Genomic DNA, 23,321 nt, shown 5'->3' with positions numbered 1-23,321 from the left:
GTGAAAACCTATCTCTACTAAAAATACAAAAAATTAGCTGGGTGTGATGGCGCATGCCTGTAGTCCCAGCTACTCGGGAGACTGAGGCAGGAGAATCTCTTGAACCTGGGAGGTGGAGGTTGCAATGAGCCAAGATCGCACCACGGCACTCCAGCCTGGAAAACAAGAGTGAAATTCCATCTGAAAAAAAAAAAAAGAAGAAGGTAAATGTACTTAGTGATCTTATCAGTCCCAACCCTCTTTGAGGCCACGATGTGTGCTCTTCCTCACTCATTCCTTGGTCCATTCAGAAAATATGGATGGAGCACCTAATACGTGGCGGCCACTGTCCTAGCCCAGGAGATGCATCAGTGAAGAAAACACACATCTTCACCCACATGGCACTGCCCTTCCAGCAGAGAAGAGACAGTAAGGCGGGTGCGTCTGAAAGAAGAAGACTGAGGACTGTGGCTGTGGTTGAGGTCACTGAGAGAATGACGCTTGGCTGAGAAGATGTCCAAGGACTAGGTTCTGGGACATTCCTATGTCAAGGTGTCAGGGACAAGGTAAACAACCAGCGCAGGAGACCGAGGTGTGGTCAGGGAGGCAGGAGGGAAACCCAGGAGAATGTGACTCCCTGAAAGCCACAGGGGGAGGGAGGGATCGACCTTATCAAATGGGGCTGAAAGGTCAAATGAGGTGTGGGCTGACGAATGACCATTGGATTTGGGCACGTTGAAGTCATTGGAGATGTAGACAGATGCATCTTGATGGAATGTTTCGGGTGATTGTCCAACTGGAACAGCTTATAAGAAATTGGTAGAAGAGTCACCATCCAGCGAGTGAGTGCCGCCAGAAGCTTCCGCCCTATGATGACCAGCAGAGGCCTCTGTCTGAGACTTTCATGGTGGATTCCTGTGCCTACATCCGGACAGGATTGTCTAACCAGTGAAGCAGCAACAGCATCTGATGCCTGCAGCTCTCCCTGGAGCAAGCTCACAGTGCAAATCCCTCAATTATTCCCAGAGAGCTTGGCTCTGCCAGTGACTGGCACAGAGCTGACTTCTCTGCCCATCATGGAGGCACAGTGCCTGGTGTTCTGGGGGCCCATGAAAATGTGGTTTTAAATTGTTTTAAATTTTAAGGTCAGGGGTACATGTGCAGGATGTGGAGGTTTGTTATATAGGTAAATGTGTGCCATGGTGATTTACCCATCACTCAGGTATTAAGCCCAGCATCCATTAGCTATTCTTCCTGATGCTCTCCCTCCTCACCCCACTGTGTGCCCAGCGTGTGCTGTTCTCTCCCAGAAAATGTTTTAATTTCTGGAACGAAAAAGAACTTTTAGGTCAAGTCAAGTGCAATTCTTTAATATATGCCTATATATTAAATTATATATATGCACACATATGTGTGTATATATGTGTAATTTATATGTATCTATAATGTGTGTATATAGACATATATATGTATACATATATACATATATACATATACATATATACACACATAGAGAGAGAGAGACGGAGTTTCACTCTAGTCACCCAGGCTGGAGTGTAGTGGCACGATCTCGGCTCACTGCAACCTCCGCCTCCCGGGTTCAAGCAATTCTCCTGCCTCAGCTTCCCGAGTAGCTGGGATTACAGGCACCTGCCACCACGCCTGGCTGATTTTTTGTATTTTTAGTAGAGACGGGGTGTCACCATGTTGACCAGGCTGGTCTGGAACTACTGACTTCAAGTGATCCACCCGCCTTGGCCTCCCAAAGTGCTGGGATTACACACACAGTCATGCACCGCCTAGCAATGTTTCAGTCAACGGACTGTGTATACAAATGGTGATTCCATAAGATGATAATACCATATTTTTACTGCACCTTTTTTATGTTTAGATGTGTTTAGATACACAAGTCCTTACCATTGTGTTATGGTGGCTTACAGTATTCAGTGTGGTCACATGCTGTACAGGCTTGTAGTTAGGAGCCATGGGCTGTACATACAGCCTATGTGTGTGGTAGGCTGTACCATCTAGGTTGGTGTAAGCATACCCTATGGTGTTCCCACAAGGGCTGAATCACCTAATGATGCAGTTCTTGGAGTTCTCACTCCAAAGGCCAGGTGGACTCGTGGCCCTCCAGGCTGTCAAAGGGACCCCTGTCTCTAGGTATGATATGGGCTCAGGAGTGGAGATTTTGGGGAGGCAGGGAGGCATCTCCACCTCCCATTGCACAACCGTATGTGTGTGTGTGTGTATGTGTGTGTATATGGGTATGCCTGTGTGTAAATATATGTGTTTGTGTGTGAACATGTGTGTATATATGTGTATATGTGTCTATATGTATATGTGTGTATTCGTGTGTGCCTGTGTGTGTGTGCATGTATGTCTAGTTTGTATATGTGAGGGTGTGTATGTAGTGCGTGTGCTTGTGTGTATATATGTGTGTGTATATATGTATGTGTGTATATATGTATGAGTGTATATGTGTGTATATGCTTGAGTGTATTTGTATATATGTGTGCATGTGTGTGTATTTATGTATGAGTGTGTTTGTATACATGTGTGTATGTGTGTATATATGTATGTTTGTGTGTATGTGTGTATGAGTGTGTATAAGTGTGTGCATGTGTGTATATGTGTGTATATATGTATGTTTGTATATATGTGTGTATGTGTGTATATGTGTGTATATATGTGTGTATGTGTGTATATGTTTGTATATATGTGAGTGTGTTTGTATACATGTGTGCATGTATATATGTGTGTACATATGTATGTGTTTGTATATATGTGTGTATATATGTGTAAGTGTGTGTATGTGTGTATGTGTGTATATATGTGCATATATGTATAAGTGTGTTTGTATACATGCCTGTGCATGTGTGTATGTGTGTGTGTGTATATATATTTTCATGGAGGAAGGTGTCCAGGAAAGCAAAAGTGCCTAGGACCTAGGAAGTCGTGCCGTGGCCCTGGCTGTGCTCACCCTGCAGGGGTCCTGGCATTTACTTAATCCTGGCAATGATGGATTCCCCTCCATGCAGGCTGGGGTGTGAGATGCGTCTGCCCCTTTGCTAGCTGGGAAAGGAGAATGAATGAGTGGCAGAAACTGCTAGTTGTGGAGCCCTTGGTTGGAGCCAGGCCTGTGGGCTTCACTGCACCCCAGCTACAAGGAGGTGATTGAGTCCTTGCTGAGGTCCAGTGGCTTCCCAGAGCCCTGTAGGCGCCGAGCACAGGGCTAGCACTGAACCTGGGCAGCCTCACTCCAAAGGCCAGGTGGACTCGTGGCTCTCCAGGCTGTCAAAGGGACCCCAGTCTCTATGTATGATATGGGCTCAGGAGTGGAGATTTTGGGGAGGCAGGGAGGCATCTCACTCACATCTCAGAGTGAGATCCATCTCACTCACATCTCAGAGTGAGATCCATCTCACTCACCCAGCCAGGAGAAAGAGCTGGGGAAGCCCAGGCTTTGGGCCCCAGAGCCCTGAGGTGGCTCCTGCTCAGTGCTCAACTGCACCATTGGTGACTCCTGGAAAGTCTCCTCCCGGTTCCGTAGGACAGCAGTCCTGGTGAAACCCAGGGGCCGTGGTGAGGATGAAGGTGCTGCCTACACACAGCATTTCCGCCTCCCGCTCCTTCAGCTCTCTGCCCAGAGCTCCCCCTTTAGACGCCTTTCCTGCCCTGTCTGAAGCTGTCCCCCTGGCAGCCTCACGACCCCATCACGATTCCGTTTCCTCCTTCAGGGCCCTTGCCAGGCTCTGTGAAGTTGTGGTTGTTTTCTCTGCTTGCTTGCTTGTTGCCATTCTCCCTATGACCCTGCGCTCCCTGAGGGCAGTTGTTCCCGTTCACTGTCTCCCCAGGGCCCTGATCATAACAAGGCCGTATCTGCATGTTCCCCTCCCCTCTCCTGTTCCCATCACACAGCTCTCTTTGCTGCTCTTCAAACATACCATGCACATTCCCACCTCTGGGCGCTGGCGTCAGCAGCACCTTCTGCCTGGAGGGCCCTTCTGCCACATTCCAGCCCAGTGCTGCCCATGGCCTTTCCCTGACCTCCCTGTGGAAAGCAGTGACCCCTCCCTGCCTGTGATCCTGGCTCCCTCCCTGGTTTTTCTCTTCCCCGCTGCTTTGGTCACCGGGGCATGTCCCACACTTGCTCGTCAGTAATTTCCCCTTGGGGAAGGCCAGCTGCGTGGTGACAGGGGCGAGGCTGGTCACCTCTGCGGGGACGACAGCTGGCACAGCTGGCGGGATGAGGTGCACAGTGAATCCTTTTTACAAAACTGATGAATATGTGAAAACTCAGTGATCCAGAATCAATGAAATGTATTATCAAAGGGAATGTTTTCTGGATCCTGCCTTGTAGGCAAAAGAGATGGAAAGTAGGGTTGGAAGCAGAAGGCATAGGGCAGAGTGAGGCTGGAGTGGGCAGAAGGGGATGTGGTTAGATTTGGGGCCCCTCCCCTTTATCCATGAGGTCTGTTGTGTCAGTCGCAGACATCCCTAGGAGGATGCTATAAAGCCCTCAGTTCCCAAGGCAGAGACTCTGTCCTCATCCTTTGCCTTAAACCCCCTGATAAGACACATTAATTATGACATTTTGTTTCAAAAGAAAAAATAGTTCTCTTCCCCTATTGCTTTCTGGTTGGCTCTGAGTTAATGAGAACATTCGATCATCCAGAACACTTGGGGCATTCCGGCTGACCCAGGGCTCGCTGTTTATGACCTCTTTCCCTTACCTCAGGTACATTTGCTGAGTGTTCCCACAAAGGTCAGCAGGGATCAGCCCTCATGGAGCCCAGGCACAGTGGACAGTCAGGTGACAGGCCCTCATCAACCTCTGAGTGTGACCTGCAGAAGCTGAGGGAGCCCTGTCTAGGAGCCCCCTCAGCTTCAGGCTCCTGGGGGAGGTGACGAAGCCTGAAGTTGTGAGAAAGATATGCTGGATAAGGCTCCATCTTCCAGAAGTATCCATGGGGCTCCCGAAAGCCAAAGACTTCATGGGAAATGCTTTCATGGACAAAATTGTGGAATAAAAGTCAACTTCAGGATAGAGGAGTGAATGAGGGGAACAAGCAGGCCTGGAACTTGGGTACTGTTTTCCAGGACATTGCCTGGGAAATGTGGCATGTCCATGTGCTGGACACCACCCTGGACAGAGGCAGGCTTTTGGACCAGCAGACCTGTGGCCTCATCCTGCTGTGCGCCATTAGCCAAACTGCCTCATGTCTCTGAACTTCGGTGTCATCTTCTAGAAACCAGCCCAGAGATGCTCACATCACCAACCAGAGTGAAATCACTCATGCTGGCATGTCCAGCAGAGAGTGCTAGGAGCCGGGGCTTAGCAAACATCAACATCCTTTCTTGTTTCTTCCCTGTCCCCTATTCGGTCATAATCCTCATTCAGAGCCCAGCCCTGTACTGGCTGCTGAGCCTAACAATGAGTCGACCAGTCCCTGCTCTGAGGTTGCTTCCAGTACAGTGGAAGGAGGCAGCCAGGTAAACAGATACCTGTGGCATTGCAAATGCAGCGTGGACGTTTGCGCCAAAGCCTGGTGTGTGCTTTGTCACCTTGCTCCCCGTGGGTGCTTTACTCTCCCATTGGAAGGGGACTTTCTTGAGGGCAGGGACTGCATGGCTCTGAAAGCCTCACAGGACACTCTTGAAACAGGGAAACTTCACTTCACTAGAAGGGTTCTGTGCTGGTAACTTCCATTATCCTGGACAGGGGCAATCTGGGAAGTGAGCACAGAGTACCTCTAAGCAACCAAACAGGTGGCAGATGCCACGCCCTTTACTCCTACACAGGCTCACGAAAGCTGCAGACTGCTTTTTTTTGCAGGGAGTTCCAAGAAATGCAGGTCCTTTGTTTCCTAGCTTACTGGAGTTTAGAGGCAGCAAATTAGGATTTGAGGGGAAGACTTAGGACCCTAGTGCATGCGAGTACGTTGGCAATAGCAGGATGGGAAAGCAAAGTAAGATCGTTCCGGATACATCCAAGAGTCATGATAATCTGACCACTCTTAATAGGAATCCACCTGGGGACCGGGTGCAGTAGCTTATGCTTGTAATCCCAGCATTGTGGGAGGCCGAGGCCGGCAGATCACTTGAGGTCAGGAGTTCGAGACCAGCCTGGCCAACATGGTGAAACCCCGTCTCTACTCAAAATACAAAATTAGCTGGGCATGTTGGTTCACACCTGTAATCCCAGCTACTCGGGAGGCTGTGGCAGAAGAATTGCTTGAACCTGGGAGGTGGAGGTTACAGTGAGCCGAGATCACTCCATTGCACTCCAGCCTGGGCGACAAGAGCGAAACTCTGTCTCAAAAAAAAAAAAAACAAACCCCAAAATCCATCTGCAGTCATTCAGTGTGGGGACAGCTATCCCAAACCTGTGATTGCAACCTGTGAGCATCACAATAGTTAGAGTGATATAATAAATGAACAGCAATCCCTTAATTAATTAATCCATGCATTCATTCTGCAAGCACTTCTGGACTCTCCCTGTGCCAAGCATGACGCTGGGCACTGAGGATGTGAATATAAAGCACACTTTGTGATTCGGAAACACCAGCAAAGGTTTAAGTGCAGTGAAGGGCAGTGACAACCGTTACAGCTGACTGAGTGACCATTATGTGCTGGACACTGTACTAAAATATTTTACGTACATTATCTCCTTTAAGCCATAAGCCACTCTGGGAGGTATGCATTATTTAATCCACATTTTACAGTGGAGGAAACTGATGCTCACAGACTTACAGGGCTTGACACCCTTCACACAGTCATAAATGGTAAAGAACCTAGGATTTCTCTAGCCCCCAAGATCAGGCCCATTTGTTTCTCCCACCCTGTCTCTTGAAACCAATGTGCCCGTATCTCCCAAAAGTATTCCCTGTATTTATTTGGTTGATGGTATTCAAAATGATTTTACGTGGCATACAACTAAATATTTTAAAAATATTTCATCATAATTGCCATGCATGTCAGAAAACGAACATGTCTTGCACATCAAATCTGCAATATGATTCTTCTTTTAAAATGAATGTACTGTACTTGTGAAAATGTAAGTCGATTTAAAGAAAACATTAAGTAAATCACAGCCCAGGTGATAGGTGGTTATATATATAGAAAATCTCGAGGAGATTGAGTATGCAGATGATGTTTGGGAAAAACAGGTATCCTAGATTTAAGAAAGCAAGAAAGAATAAAATCCACTTTGGAAATAATGTCCACAAATTCACCACAGCAGGAGAAACGTGGGTGCCTTCAACCATGAGCTTTAGCTATCTGGGAACACATTAAGATGGATACTGTGTGTTTAGGGGATGCCAGCTGATTGCAATGTGTCCCCACCAGGTCCTAGCACTCATGCCACCATGTCTCTTTCCAGGGTCCTCTGCCCTGCGGACCTGTGAGCAGCCCCTCCAGTGTGAGATTTTCCACCAGCTGGGATGGGACCCTGTGCGGTACGACCTCACGGGCTGGCTCCACAGAGCCAAGCCCAACCTCTCAGCCCTGGATGCACCCCAGGTCCTGCAACAGTCAAAAAGGTGAGTTGGACCAGGGCTGGGGACGGGGATGGGGCATTGAAGGCACTGTGTTTTCCTTCCCACCTAAACTATGCAGCTACAACAACACAGTGTGGGAGGGCCAGCCCAGGAATCCCATCCCTCCATAATGGAACAAAGAACCATAACTTGAATTGGAGCAGTGCAATGTCTCCCTGGGGCCAGAGCGAATCCAGCCGAGGAGAAAAGCTGGCCTTCTGGGGAGGTGGAACAAAAGCTAAAAAGCCGTGACTTCTTATTTTGGCACTTTGCCTTTCATTAAGTATCTGAGAGATGATGTGACTGGAACAACTTTTATGGACATTCAAGAACTAGGGAGTCGTAAAACTGAAATGATACGTTTTGTAGCATTAAAAAAAGCTCACCATGTTCCCTGGCTGCTCAGCCCAGAGTGCTGGCATGAGGCTGGCAGCATTCTCTGCTTTTAGTTCAGAGGGTTATTGGAAAATGCTGTGTGTGTGTGTGGTATGTGTGTGTGCATGTGTGTGTACGTGTGTATGTGTGTGTGTGCACGCATGCTCCCAAGTTCAATGCTGGAATTCTGCAGGGGTAGAGCTTAGAGACAAGAAGAGAAACTGAGACCACCAGGGAGGTGCTGGTGTCTCAGGTGGGCACCAGAGTGAGAAAGGACCACTTGCTCACTACCCCCTATATGCCTCGGATCAGCATAAATGCTTTATTAGTATCCTCTTAATCCTTATCACAACACAAGATCCTTAGTCCCATTTTACACATGAGAAAAATCGAGGCCCTGAGCGGTGAAGTGGCTTGCCTTTGCTCAACACAGCAAAACAGAAGCACAGCCAGGACCCAACTTGAGTCTAAGAGATGCTTGGAGAATTCCCAGCACCTTATGTCAGAGCTGACTAGAAACCCATATCCAGGAGTGGGGCTCGTGAACATCCAGCTCCTGGAGAGAGATCCAGGCCAGGGATGGGACAACAGGAGCTGTGAGCACACAGAGGACTGAATGATGACCTAGGTGGCCCGGGTTGAGTCCCAGCCCTGCCCTTTGTCACCTGAGTGACCATGGGCAGTCACTCTCCCTTCTCTGGTTGTTTCTGCTTCCTGCACCATAAATAAGAGTTGGATGAGGCTACAAGACTCAATGGCTATAGCCCAGCTTTGGAGTCAGGAATATGCTCAGATTCTGTTTTTCCCTCTTTTAAGCTACATGACCTGGACCTCAGTTTCATAATCTAAGAAATGGGAATGGGGTCCCAAAGCTCCCATGTCTGATCTAAGAAGGCTTTGGTGACGTAAAATAGCAGATGACCTGTTAGACAGCCTGGTTCATAGTTGGCTCATGGAAGAGGGCAGGCCAGCTCTGTTTTATTGGAACAGACACTTAAAAAGCTAGCACCTTGGCCAGGCGCAGTGGCTCACTCCTGTAATCCCAGCACTTTGGGAGGCCAAGGCGGGCAGATCACGAGGTCAAGAGATCGAGATCATCCTGGCCAACATGGTGAAACCCTGTCTTTACTAAAAATACAAAAATTAGACGGGCCTGGTGGCGGTTGCCTATAGTCCCAGCTACTTGGGAGGCTGAAGCAGGAGAATCGCTTGAACCCGGGAGGCAGAGGTTGCAGTGAGCCGAGATCACATCACTGCACTCCAGTCTGGCGACAGGGCAAGACTCTGTCTCAAAAAAACCACCACCACCACCACCACTAACAAAAAGCTAGCACCCTGGCCACTAACCTCAGGGATGCTGAGGGAAGGCACTATCTGCTCAGGTGTCAGTCTGGGTATTTATTTATTTATTTATTTATTTATTTATTTATTTATTTATTTTTGAGACGGAGTCTTGCTCTATCGCCCAGGCTGGAGAGCAGTGGTGCAATCTTGGCTCACTGCAAGCTCCGCCTCCCGGGTTCATGCCATTCTCCTGCCTCAGCCTCCCGAGCAGCTGGGACTACAGGTGCCCGCCACCACGCCCGGCTAATTTTTTGTGTTTTTAGTAGAGATGGGGTTTGATCGTGTTAGCCAGGATGGTCTCAATCTCCTGACCTCGTGATCCGCCCACCTTGGCCTCCCAAAGTGCTGGGATTACAGGTGTGAGCCACCGCGCCCGGCCCAGGCTGGGTATTTATTTGACATTATCTTGCAGCTCCACAAACTGCGTGCCCAGCCTGAGTCATTCCTTCTTGCATGAAACACATGGCGCGTGCCTACTGTGTGCTAGGCCTGGTCGAGGAATAGCAGAGAGGAGTTTGCCCTCTAAGAAAGTATAGGTGTCGTAGCCTTGCTATAGGTATGTAAGTGACAAGAATATCCATAGGACAGATGCTCTAAGCCGAGGGAGGGAGGGAGCATTTGCAGGTAGAAGACGGGCATCGGGAAGGAGCTGGCATTTGCCATGAAGCAAAGCCTCACCTGGCAGGAGAGACTGTGAATGAAGGAGAGCAGCTGGGACACGTGACTGTAGAGGAGGCTTTAGGAAGCAGAGGAGCAGGACGCAAGAAGGCTTGTTCTCTTTGCCACCACCCAGGCCAAGGCTTTCCCAAGAACTTCCTAAAGCTCCTCTCTCTTTTCCCTCCTCCCCACCAGAGAGGAGCTGCGGAGTCTATTCCAGGCCCGAGCCAAGCTGCCTCCTGTGTGCCGGGCTGTGGCAGGCCTGGAGGGCACCTCCCAGCAGGCCCTGCAGAGGAACCGCATGGTGAGGAGGACCTTTGCCAGCAGCCTGGCCGCGGTGAGGAGGAAAGCCCCGTGCTCCCAGATCAAGCTGCAGATGGTGAGTAGGCACCCTGTCTCATGGTGTCCTGGCCTTCGCTGCCTCCATCCTCATCTCCTCTGGGCTGAGTCATGTGCCTACATCATCTCTAACCTCCCCAGCAAGGCCAGAGGGGCGAGCGTCACCCCACGCCCCACAGAGGAGGAAATGGGGGCTCCCAGCAGCAGTGAAACTTGACTCTGGTCACACCCCCGGGAAGTGACTGATCCAAGTCTGAGGCCTTCAGCCTGTGCTGCTTGGTGTTGAGTTGAGAGGCCTGGAGGAGTTCCCACAAGCTATGAATGCCCTCTTGACTCCAGTGACACATATGAGAGCCAGACCAGCCCTGTCTGCCTTGCTCACCACCAGGTTCCCCTGGGGCAAGGCGGCAGGGCCCAGCTGGATGTAAATGTGGTACCTAGACCTGGAATGTGAATCCGTGAATAAAGGAAGGCATGAGATTGGTCAGTGGCCAGGCTGAGCACAGATGAGAATGGGCTGAGACAAGGGAAGGACACCTTTAAATAAACCTTGTAGTGGCCTGGCGCAGTGGCTCACACCTGTAATCCCAGTGCTTTGGGAGACCAAAACGGGCAGATCACAAGGTCACGAGTTCAAGACCAGCCTGGCCAATGTGGTGAAACCCCGTCTCTACTCAAAGTACAAAAAATTAGCCGGGCGTGGTGGCGAGCACCTGTAGTCCCACTACTTGGGAGGCTGTGGCAGGAGAATCGCTTCAACCTGGGAGGAGAAGGTTGCAATGAGCTGAGATCGTGCCTCTGCACTCCAGCCTGGTGACAGAGTGAGACTGTGTCTCAAAAAATAATAATAATAAATGAATTAATTTTTAAAAAGAAAAAAAATGAACCTCCTGGTGGGTTATAGTGGAAACACCCTTAGCCTTAGTCCTGAGTTCTAGTCCTAGCTCTTCTGCCCCTGGTCTGTGTGACCTGGGTCCACTCACTTGCTCTCTCCATGCCTCAGTTTCTCCATCTGTTTCAACAAGGACCATTATTTCTCATGAATCCAAATCAGACTGTAGGGAGCTCCTTGATGTAGGGCATAGGGGCCCCAAAGATGCCCAGGTTGGGCTTAATGAATATTTGGGGAGGGTCCAGTCCCCTTTCTGTGTCTCTCTGAGACAACTGGCCCTGACTTCCCTCTGTTTGGTCCTAGGATGCACTGACCAGCATGATCAAAAGGTCCCGGCTACACTTTATCCACTGCCTGGTACTGAACCCTGTGGTGGAAAGCAGGAGTGAGCAGGAATCTCCTACACCACCACAGCCTGGTAGAGACAAGCCTGGGGCAGGTGCACCTCTGGCCCTGGATATCCCAGCACTGAGGGTGCAGCTTGCTGGGTTCCACATCCTGGAGGCTCTGCGTCTACACAGGACAGGTAAGAGACAGCCAGGACAGAGCACCTTGTCTCTGACTCCTGGGACATGTCCACCCACCAGTGGCAGCCAAGGGATGGGAGCCCCTGCCACGTGCTAGGAGCTTCACACCCAGCATCCTGGTTACTCTTCCCAGCAGTCTTCTGAGATGAGGCCACTGATGCTTAGGGAGGTGGAAGTACTTGCTCATGGTCACCTTGCCTGGACATGGCAGAGTCTGGATCAGGACCCAGGTCTCTTTGAGTCTGAAGTCCACTGGTTTTTTTTTTTTTTTCTTTATTTCTTCTAAAAAACACACACACACACAAAACGGGATACATGTACCACACATACAGGTTTGTTACATAGGTATATGTGTGCTATGGTGGTTAGCTGCACCTGTTGAAAAAGCCCATATTATTTCTAGAATTGCCTGTACGCTCCTAGAAGACTACGGCTGTGTCTTCCTTTTAGCCATGAATTTCTAAGGAGCATTGTCTTGCAATAGAGGGTGGAATTTCCGTGATGAGTGATATTTTGGTGTTCATGATGCTCAGTTTGGTTTGGGAGATTGCTGTGATCCCAGGAGACGATGATAGGATTTGATGAGGGCTCATATCACCCAGGGATACAGGAGGCCCTGAGGCCTAGAGGAGGGAGCTTCGTACTTTCACTGGGAATCTGGGGAAACCTCACAGCAATGTAATATCATAGTCAGGCCTCGAAGCATAAGAAACTGCTCACCTCTGGCAAGAGGAGGAAACATTAGGCAGAAGGATCAGAAAGTATGAAGGAGGGAGGCATAAAAGGGGCAGGTTTTTCAGAGAAGTAGATTCAGAGTGAGTGAGGAGTTGTGGGAGAAGAGGCCGAGACATCCACCAGCACAGGCTGCGAATGCCTGTGTTGGGTTATCACCAGGTCCACCTGGGGAGATGATGGGCTGACAGGGGGATGGAGGGGTTCTAATCAAGGGATTGAAATTTTTGGGTCTGTATTTTAGTAAGCAAGTGTGCACCTGATGTCCCCACATCAGCTAATCTTAGGAGTTGAGTTTGATCTCAGTCCTTGCTATCCTTTTCTGCCTCTCAGTCCCCAAAGGCCACCGCATTGACTCCCCTCTCTGACAGTCAGAAATGGCTCAGACACAGCCATGCTGTCTGCAGAGGACAGAGTGACTGGGACACGCAGAAGTCTCAGGTGGCCACCTCGTTTGGTTAAAGTCTCCGTGGTCACTAGTGCCCTAGTGTATGGTCGCTTCCCCCACCTCCCCCTGCTGGGTTAATAATGGACCCCTGGGCACAGAGTATTTGACTGCGAGCAGCTAGAAGCAAAGGTGAGACCCTCACTCCGCTGAGCATATCAATGATTTTCCCTCCCGCCCGCACAGCCACAGAGCAGGGAGACAGATAATGTCATGAGAAGAGGGGGACGGTCACAGCCAGTGGCTGGTCCTCCACACTGAATCGATTCTATTTGGCTGCTTGGCAGGAAGTGCTGGGCCTTTGCAGGCGCCCTGGACCTGGATCAGACTGTTAGAATACCTGTGTGCATTCAGGGTCAGGGCGTCCCGTTCCTGTGTCCGCAGGACCTCACGACACTATCTGCCCTCTCTGTTCTCAGCACAGCCCAACTCAGCCAGGATGAGCTTTCCAACTAAGCGCAGGCTTGATATCTCATGGTAGAAATGTCCAATTTCTGTCTCCTAGACCTGGTTCGTTTCCTCTCTTTATTTCTATTGTAAGTCATGTCTGTCTCTTTCACACTCACATGAGATATATTTGTATGCATACACAGATACATCAAATATTTATTATTTGGAATCTGTGCATATTATATATATATGCCTATATACACATGCATGTGTGATACATACCCATGCACGCTGTTTATTGAGTACCTACTACGTGCTAGACACTGTGTTGTCAGATATAGCAAATGAGATCATTCTCACTGTGCTAAAGGTATGTAGTAAACTCATTAAACATTGCCTATTGTGCAGCCTGGTGGGCATGGCTCCAACTCTGGAGGGAGATGGTTTGGCCTTGATTCTGGCCGCCACCTCTCACCAGCCGTGTGACTCTAGGAAATTCGCTAGGGCTTATCTCCCTTTCCTCTCCTATAATAGCTCATACCTCTGAAGGCTGCTGTGGGGCTGGGTGCGTTAATAAGACAATAAAGCTTAGAAGAGTGGCAGGTTGTGGAAAAGCACATGATACCCATTAGCTGCTTTTACTATAATTGTCATCGCATTTAATCCTCATAGTGACCATGTGAAGATAGATCTTGTTATTCTCATCTGACAAGTGAAGCAATTGAATCTCAAAAAGGTGAATCATTTTTCCAGTCATGGGGCTCGTAAGCACAGAGATGGGACGTGAACGCAGATAGGTCTGCCCTAAAGGAGGCTTGTAACCTCCCGGGTCCCCCATCTCTGTGCTGTCTGCGTCCTTCAAAGTTGGTCTGAGACCTTCCTCTTCCCCAGGAAGTCTTCCAGGATTAGCCACACACACGATTGCTGTTCTTCCTAGTTGATGCATCTGGCTTATCGTGAAGTCTCAAAAGTGGAGTGAGATTTTACCATACCTTTTCTGATCCAGTCACGCGAGGGGTCTTTCTGAAGCAATCGAGGCTCTTCTTGCACCCAGGGAAGAGTCTAAATCTCGAGACCTGGAATTTGAGTTCAATTTCCTTTGGGACCCGGTTTCTGCTCTTCTTTGGCTACTCTCTACTGCCTGGGTTTGAGTCCCAACTGAGACAGTTACTATTTTTGCTTGTGTAACTAGGTGAATTCATCTCTCTGGGTCTCAACTTCCCCTTTTGTAAAGTGAGGATAATAATATAGGCCCATGAGTGTCTGTAACACGAGGAAGGTGTTACCCTAGTGGTTTGCACACATAAGCTCTCAGTAAATGCTGGCTGTTACTGTGGACTATAAAATAATTGATTTTCTTTTTTGGAACAGTGTCTCGCTCTATCACCCAGGCTGGAGTGTAGTGGCACGATCATGGCTTGCTGTAACCTCTGCCTCCTGGGCCCAAGTAATTCTCCCACCTCCAGAGTGGCAACAACTACAGCATGCACCACCATGACTGGCAAATTTTTGTACTTTTTGTAGACACCATGCCCAGTCTTAGAACGTATCTTATACTTCCCTGATCTAGGTCTTGTTTGTACAGCCCCCTCTGCCTAGACTTCTCTTCCATACAAGTTCTTTTGGAAAACCCTATGGCTTCTTCACAAACTGAATCTAATGTCATTTTCTCCCAATAGCTTTTCAGGCACCCCTTCTCTTCCCAGTTCCCCACATAGAAGGATGCAGCTGTGTCCACCCTGCATGGTAGACTTACAAAAGCCCTTAGATACTGCCCAACGCAGCATGCTTCACATAGAGCGTATGGGGTGGTAATTCGTGTTAAACAAAACACTTTCCTTTGTCAAACAGGTTTTGGAACCTCTGGGCTAACGTTGGGAAACTCAAGGCTCATCGGGCATCTGCCCTGCACGAGTTCTCAGAGTCCTTGACTTGGATGCTGACATGCCTCTTCCAAGAGGCAGATGAATGTGCAGCTTTTTCAAACTTGCAGTGGAGCATTTTATAGGGTTTGGGTTCTCAGGAACGCCCCTGGGAAGTGCTGATCAAATCTAGTCTCTTAAATTAACAAGTGGAGAAACTGAGGCCCCAAGATATGAGTCCATGCAGGAACTTAGTAGCCAGGCTGGGAGCAGGACCCTGAGCTCCTGTCTGGGGGTTTAGGGAACCGGGCTGGGTCTTCTCATCTGGACTCTGTGCTCTTCTCCTGCCTGCTCCTACCTCCCTAGGCTATGCTGACCACATGGGGCTCACTCACTTCCGCCGGCAATTCCAGGTGCTGGACCCTCCACTCCTGAAGAAGCTCATGTCGACCTCCGAGGGAATAGATGAAAGGAAGGTAGGTGGAGCACATGCAAGAGGGGTGAAGGCCCCAGATACGGATATGTTGGTTATTGGATATGTTCCAAGGCTGGGCATGGTGAGTGGCTCATGCCTGTAGTCTCAGTGCTTTGGGAGACCCAGGTGGGTGGATTGCTTGAGTCCAGGAGTTCAAGACCAGCCTGGGCAACATGGCTTTGACTGAGGTCTGATGGGCTTGTGTTCCATAAGGGATTGCCCCAGGGGGCATCTGGACCAGCTGGAATCTGAAAGCAGGACCATGGGGGCAGTGCTGAGGGCAGCATGAAGTTTCGCTCAAATCCTTGCTCTAGACCAAACCCACACAACAATGTCATTTGGGACCCGACCCAGCCCAGGATGACACTTCTGGCCCCTACATAAGGAACTTTAGGAAAAGAATAAGAATAGAGTCATGAGAAGACAGCATCCCAGCTAAAAGGGTGAAAAGTCATCATTTGCAAAGTATGTTCCATTCAGCACCAGCACCCTGAGGTGGTCTATGAAAAGAGCGCTTCGGGGTCTAAAATGTTTAGGAAATATTTACATCAGGGCTCCGTGGTTGAGAATTCTATGAACATCACGCCTTAGGGCCTTTGCACGAGCTGTTTTCTCTGCCTGGAGCACTCATTCCCCAGTCTTTGCATGGCTGGTGTCATCTTGCTGTTCAGATCCCAGCTCAGATCTCATTCACCATCCCATCCTCTTGTTTTGATGTGTGTGTAGCACTTATCTGAAATAATGTGAATCTCCTCTATGTTTTCTGGCTTCCAGCAAGAGCTCAGTAATTTTTTTGTTGAGTGAATGAATGAATGAATGAATACCTAGGCCTAACTTTGTGTTTTTGTCCCTGTGTGTCTTCTTTCTCCAACTACAGCGTAAACTCATGGAATCTCATCTCTACTTCCAGTGCCAAACTTTCAATAACTGTTTCTCTTAAGAATGGTCACAGGCTTATCAATGATTAGAGACCTTGTTAGAATTTGCAAAGCCCTATTTCATCTTCATAACAGCCCTGCAAAAGAAGAGCTATTACTCCCCATTTACAAAAGAGAACACCACGTTTCTTAGAGATGAAGTGGCGCTCCCGAGGCCACACAGCCAGGCATTTGTGGGTTTGCTCCTTGGACTCAAGTTTCTCCATTCCAGGGGACGATAGTTTAAAGAGCATAGTTCATAAAGGGAGGTAGTTCAAACCGACCTGAATTTGATTCCCAGCTGGGGCTGTGTGAATGTAAACCAGTTATGTCATCTTTCTGCCTCCCTTTCCTCATCTGTAAAGTGGGAAGGACCACAATGCAGAAAATATATAGGGGAATCCACATAATTTCAGGATAAGTGCTACCAAAACTAATTAAACAAGCGGATGTGATGGGGGGTAATAGCTAAGCTGGGATCTGAATAGCAAGATGAAAGAGTACTCCATGCCACTCAATGGAGTGTTCTGAGAATGGCATGTAATAGTATAGTTCATTTACTCAGGGCCTGGGACATAGTAAGGGCTCAATATACACTAACCACCGTCATCAACATCAGCAGCAGCACCATCAATGTCATCATCCTCTTTCAGATCCAGGGTGATGACACACAAGTCGCACAGACCATGTGTTCACAATCCTGTTGCAACTGCACGTGCCTGCGTGTGCCTGAGATCATCAGCACTGCAGTTCTCAATGAATGAGTCAGAAGAGTAGAAGTAAACAGAGTCACAATTCTTAGGTGTCTTCTTAGTTCTTCTTTGCAGTGGGCACCGGGGCACAAGCCACTTTCAGTAGACAAGGCAGTGACTTCTGCAGGGCCCTCCTAACTCACTATGGAGGGGACGTGATCCCCAGATGTCTGTGGCACAGGGCTATCCCTTCTCTGGGTAGTGGCCCATTTTGGAAGCCATGAAATCCTGCCTGACTTGGTGCCATCAACCTCTCTGTACCAGTCTTCGTTCAGGGGTTCCTTATTCTTGGTCTCCCCAAATTTGACTTCATTCAGAGGGGCTGAATGGAACCACTGAGAGGGTCTTGGGCTCCTCTGTGGTTGAAAATGGTGCAGGAGTCAGGTATGGGGGAGTTTTTTTGTGGAGGGAAAGGGTATAGCATATGGAAGCGTTTCTGTTCTGAATGAGTCAGCAGTTCTCTGTTGTAGCCAAACCAAAACCACCTCCATACATGCTAGAGGCCTCAGAAAATGGAAAATTACAAGGAGAATGGACTTGGTTGGGAATTTTTGCTGCTTCTTATTCTTTTTTTATTTGCTCACAAATTTTATTTGCTGCAGCATAGAATTTTGGTAGCAACAAAAAGAAACACCATCCTGCCTCTTATGAAAAAGCTGATAAATATTCATTTGTCAGGCCACATGATATGCCATGAATTATACATGAACACGTGCTCGGGTGGGCAAACTATCAGTTTCTGTGTGCAAAGCAGTTAAGACCTCAGGATTTAATAAGACGAGGTTGACAGCTAGAAAAGGTCAATATTGTCATTAGACACTAGACGGCAGCAGAGGGGATTCATTGTCAGGGTGTAAAATGGGTCTTGGTGAAGTCCCCTGTGGGTCTAGCAGGTGAGGTCTGAATGTTGGTGTTTCATGCCAAGACTGTTTCCCAATGAAGTACTCTCATTTGGTGGCTACCTGATGGATATATTGTGTTCCTGAAACAGAAGTAGCATATGTCTTTTATCACGGATGCATAAACTCTCATTACAAAATATCAGACATACTATGAAAAGGTTACAGAGCCATGAGCTAAGACAGTATTCAAAATATAAAGCCTTCCCACTCTGGGAATCATCGTCATTTCACAGCGTAGGCAGCTGAGGCCATGACCACCCAGCCAGGTAGCAGTAGAGCTGGGATGTGAACTCAGGCTCTCAGATTCCTGACATAGGGCTTAAAAAAAAAATTATGGTAAAATACACATAACAAGAACTTTACCACCATAACCATTTTTAAGTGTATTGATCAATGGTATTAAGTACATTCATATTTTTGAGCAACAATAAGCACCATTCATCTCCATAACTACTTCTTGCAAAATCGAGACTTGGTACCCATTAAACAGTAATTCCTGATTCCTCCTCTTCTCAGGCTCTGACCATCATCGTTCTGCTTTCTGTCTCTATAAATCTGACTATTCTAAGTCCATCACAGAAGTAGAATCATGCCGCATATGTCCTTTCGTGACTGGTTAATTTCACTTTGCATAATGTCCTCAAGGTTCATTCACATCGTGGCATGTATCAGAATTTCCTTCCTCAGGCTGAAAAATACTCCATTGTGGATGTATACCTTATTTTACCTGTCCATTCAACTGTCAGTGGATGTTTGGGTTGATTCCATTGTTTCCTTTTTAACTTTTATTTTAAGTTTGGGGGTACAAATGCAGGTTTGTTGTAACAAACTTGTGTCATGGGGGTTTGTTGTACAGATTATTTCATCACCCAGGTGTTAAGCCTAGTACGCATTAGTTGTGTTTCCTGATTCTCTCCCTCCATTAGTTATTTTTCCTGATTCTCTCCCTCCTCCCATCCTGCACCCTTCAACAGGCTCCAGTGTGGGGTGTTCCCTTCTATGTGTCTGTCTGCTCTCATCATTTAGCTCCCACTTATAAGTGAGAACATGTGATATTTGGTTTTCTCTTCCTGCATGAGTTTGCTAAGGATAATGGCCTCCAGCTCCATTCATGTTTCTGCAAAGGATGTCATCTCACTCTTTTTTTCGTGACTGTATAGTATTCCATAGTGTCTATGTACCACATTTTCTTGATCTGGTCTGTCACTGATGGGCATTTAGGGGGATTCTATGTCTTTGCTATTGCAAATTGTGCTACAATGAGCATATATGTGCATGTGTCTTTACAAAAGAATGATTTCTATTCCTTTAGCTATATACCCAGTAATGGGGTTACTGGGTTGAATGTACAAATATCTCTTCAAGACCCTACTTTCTTTTTTTTTAACTCTTGTTTTAGGTTCAGGGGAGGTGCACATGCAGGTTTATTATAGAAGTAAATTTCATGTTACAGGGGTTTGGTGTACAGACAAGTTCATCACCCAGATAATAAGCATGGTACACAATAGGTAGTTTCTCAGTCCTCACCCTCCTCCCACCCTTTACCCTCCAGTAGGCCCTGGTGAGACCCTGCTTTCAGTTTTTTGGGGTATATACCCAGAAGTGGAATAGCTGGATCATATGGTAATTCTATTTTAAATTTTTCGATGAGCTGCCATACAGTTTTTTATAGCAGCTGTACCATTTTGCATTTCCACCAATACTGCATATGGATGGCAATTTCTCCACATTCTTGCCAACATGTTATTTTTTGTTTTGTTTTTTGATAGTTGCCATGCTAATGGGTATGAGATGGTGTCTCAGTGTGGTTTTGATTTGCATTTCCCTCATGATTAGGGGTGTTGAGCATCTTTTCATGTTCACACAGGACTTGAATGGAAACCCTCTGAAGGCAGGCAAAGTATTTAGTGCAGTTCATTACAGGACATGCCATTCATGGATATTAACTTTAAATAATTATCATTAATTTCATCCAACTTTAACCAAGTGCCTGCTTTTCACCAGATCCTGTGCTAGGCACCAGCAACTTCCATACAGAGCTGGCTTTGGTACACCCCAGGAGATGCCACTAAAACATTTGATGTTTCCAAGGGAGGTGAGAGCGGGGCACTCAAGGAAGACATCTCAGAAGTAGGTGATGCTTGAGATGAGGTCTGTGAAACTATCTGGAGGAACTGAGTAGGAGGAGGGTTACCGGACATTCTCATGTTAGGTACAGGATTGCAAAGATCTGGAGTCACGGAGGTGCATAGATAGTTTCATGGTGCTGGAGCATAAAAGATGCCAAGTGCCAAGAAAAGGGGCTGAGGACTTTAACAGAAGCAAATTCTGGGTTCTTGTTAGCCAAGCTGGAGAGTCTGGGCTTTATCAGGTGTTCAGCGATGCTCTTCTGAAGGGTTTCAGCAGGTGCATGGCATAGCAGACCTGATTTTTATGACTTGGACTGGCTTCAGCAAAATTATGAAGGAAGCGAAGTCCATGCTGCCCATTCCATGGTCCTCTCTAGGAAGCAGTGTCCTCATGCTGACCTCTGGCTATTCCAGGGTCCCCTGTCTCCTCTAGACACCCAGGCACATACTGAAGCCTCCCAAATGACCCTGTCTTCTCCCTCTAATCATCTTCGGTTCCATTCCTGTCTCCCAGGCTACTCCCTCTGGTTAGATGATGCTTTAACCTACACCGAAGCCTACATAGAGTGAATACAAGGGTGGAATTTCAGGCAGGTCAGTGAAGACGCTCTTTCAACTCACCTTGGCTAAGTCCCAGATTCTGGTCCCTTCCATTTTTCTGCTGCTGAAGCAGGAGTTGCCAAGTCTCTGATCGATGTGAGGAAACCCTTGGGCCTACCCTCCTCCCCGCAGAATGTCTACAATGTTGATTGATTTTAGCCGGCAAAATCTCTGTCCCTGAGGACTTGAGCTGAAGAACATAATTAAGGGCTGTCAATCCATCTTCTTGAAGGCGGCCACTGTTATTCTGTCTCCCACCCTGGTGGACACTCCCAGTTTCCTGTGAATTCATCTCAAGAGTCTTTATCTGCTGGGAGGAAACCCTTATGAGCCCATGGCCAGAGAGGAAACTGTCTGCTGTCTAGGTGCTGAATAATTATTCAGGGGCTCCCACCACCTTTGCTCCTGAAATTTATTCATCATCCCTTTCTTGTTCACCTTGCTGTCTCCCTCCAGTTTGGGTCTGTTGTTTTGTTTGTTTTTTGAGACAGAGTCTCGCTCTGTCGCCCAGGCTGGAGTGCAGCGGTGCTATCTCGGCTCACTGCAACCTCTGCCTCCTGGGTTCAAGCAATTCTCCTGCCTCAGCCTCCTGAGTAGCTGGGGACTACAGGCACGCGCCACCACGTCTGGCTAGTTTTTGTATTTTTGTAGAGACTGGGTTTCGCCATGTTGGCCAGGCTGGTCTTGAACTCCTGACCTCAGATGATCCAGCCACCTTGGTCTACCAAAGTGCTGGGATTGCAGGTGTGAACCACCGCACACTGTGAGCTGGGTCTATTGTTTTAATTATTTTACATGTTTTCCACTTAATTTTAATCAACCCAATTACATTGGTATGTGCATGTGCATTTGGTTTTGGGATAGTTTCTGCCTTTTTCCAGGCATTTCATTTATAGCCTTGAGCATAAATAGTTAAAAAACAGACACAGTTAGCACCCTTATGGAATGATTTGGCCACTTGTGAGAGAGGCTCAGTGGTTAAAGTATGTGATTTAGAGTCAGATAGACTTGAGTTCAAATTGTGTCTTCTTCCTGTCTCTCTCTATGAATCCACGCCCTTGATACTTGATAGATGTATGACCATTGGCAACATATAGTATGGCATAGCAAAGTGTCTGGTACATTGTAGGAGCTCAACATATGGAAGCCATTGGACCATGGTGTGGGCTTCATGGGGGCAGGTGCTATATGAACGGCAGCCAAATGGTTCACAGGATAAGCGTCCTATTCCATAGACACAGATTCTTCATATCAAGCTGTTCATTGAGGAGTGAGTTGGGGAAGCACTTTGCAGCTATGGCTCTTCATCATTTCTGGAGTCTCTGCGTGTCTGGCATATACAGCTAAATGTGAGGTGTCAGCCCATATGCTTTTTGGGTACACTCTTCTTCAACATTGGAGAGAAAGCTCTTTGCAAAATTCTAGGAAACAATGGAACAGTGTAAGTGGGGGCTGTGGGTTGGATGTGACTGAAATCTATTAGACCCCGAAATCTGGGCTCAATTTGACACAGGCTATTGGAATATTCATACTTAAGGCGGAGAGATCTCAGGTTTGCCAAGAGCCATGTTTGCTGAGGTGTAATGTTGACTTACAGTGAAGACGATGACCCATCTATGCTCAATGCCTGGGCTGCTTCATTGAATGAATCTTACCGTTTGTGAATTCGAGGTGGGATAGCTTAGCAGGTTAAGGATACAGATTCTGGAGTCTGGCTTTCTGAGCACGTATGGTGTCTAATCTGCTCACTGGCTGTGTGACATTTGACAAGTCACTCGGCCCTTCTTTGACTTAGTTTTATTATCTTAAAATGGCATACTAATAGTCTCTAATACTCTTGATAGGAAGATTGAGTAATTTAAGATATTGACATGGTGACTTTCATATATACAGAATAAATAATAAATATAATCAATTACGATTTTGTTGTAAAAATAGTAAAATTCTACTATTTCTATGGATTTTAATGCCCCTGCTATACAATGAAGGCTTTAATCTTTGCCTTAGAAACCTCAAATAATTAAGATAAAATATTTTTTGATTAATAGTAGTAGATATTTAATCAAATGATCATCTCTAGACTACATTTGAATAGTTTTTGATTTTCTGACTATTATGAAAAAGGATGTTGTGAACCATTTGCACATCAGTCTTTGTGTAAAAATGTGTTTCTACTTCTTTTGGGTGCATTCTTGGAGGAGAATTGCTAGGTTATATGGTAAATTTATGTTTAACTTTTAAATATAACTTTTAAAGAAACTGTCAAGTTGTTTTTCAAAGTGGCTCTACCATTGTTCATCCTCACTGGCAATGTATGAGGGTTTCACTTTCTATCCTTATCAATACTTGGAATTGTTTGCCTTTTTGATTTAAGCCATCCTGTTGTATACAAAGCGGCATTTCATTGTGGTTTTAATTTGCATTTTCCCTAATGATGTTGACTTTTTTTTTTTTTTTGCA

At 47.2% G+C, this 23,321-nt stretch overlaps 1 protein-coding gene across 3 annotated transcripts in view; it reads left to right on the top strand.

The window, feature by feature from the left end:
- The window catches only part of MYO18B (myosin XVIIIB), a 300,946-nt gene that overhangs the window by 98,328 nt on the left and 179,297 nt on the right, over window positions 1-23,321 (top strand). For all 3 annotated transcript variants that reach the window (XM_077950288.1, XM_015149948.3, XM_077950289.1), the window contains 4 exons: window positions 7,367-7,526; window positions 10,095-10,278; window positions 11,434-11,656; window positions 15,453-15,562. In XM_077950288.1, coding sequence (XP_077806414.1) covers window positions 7,367-7,526; window positions 10,095-10,278; window positions 11,434-11,656; window positions 15,453-15,562 — 677 coding nt within the window. The remainder of the gene's footprint in view (window positions 1-7,366; window positions 7,527-10,094; window positions 10,279-11,433; window positions 11,657-15,452; window positions 15,563-23,321) is intronic.

The sequence above is a fragment of the Macaca mulatta genome, chromosome 10 (assembly GCF_049350105.2).
Source record: "Macaca mulatta isolate MMU2019108-1 chromosome 10, T2T-MMU8v2.0, whole genome shotgun sequence".
Lineage (NCBI taxonomy): Eukaryota > Metazoa > Chordata > Mammalia > Primates > Cercopithecidae > Macaca > Macaca mulatta.
Note: the sequence above shows the minus strand (reverse complement) of the source record. Positions and strands in the feature narration are given on the sequence as shown.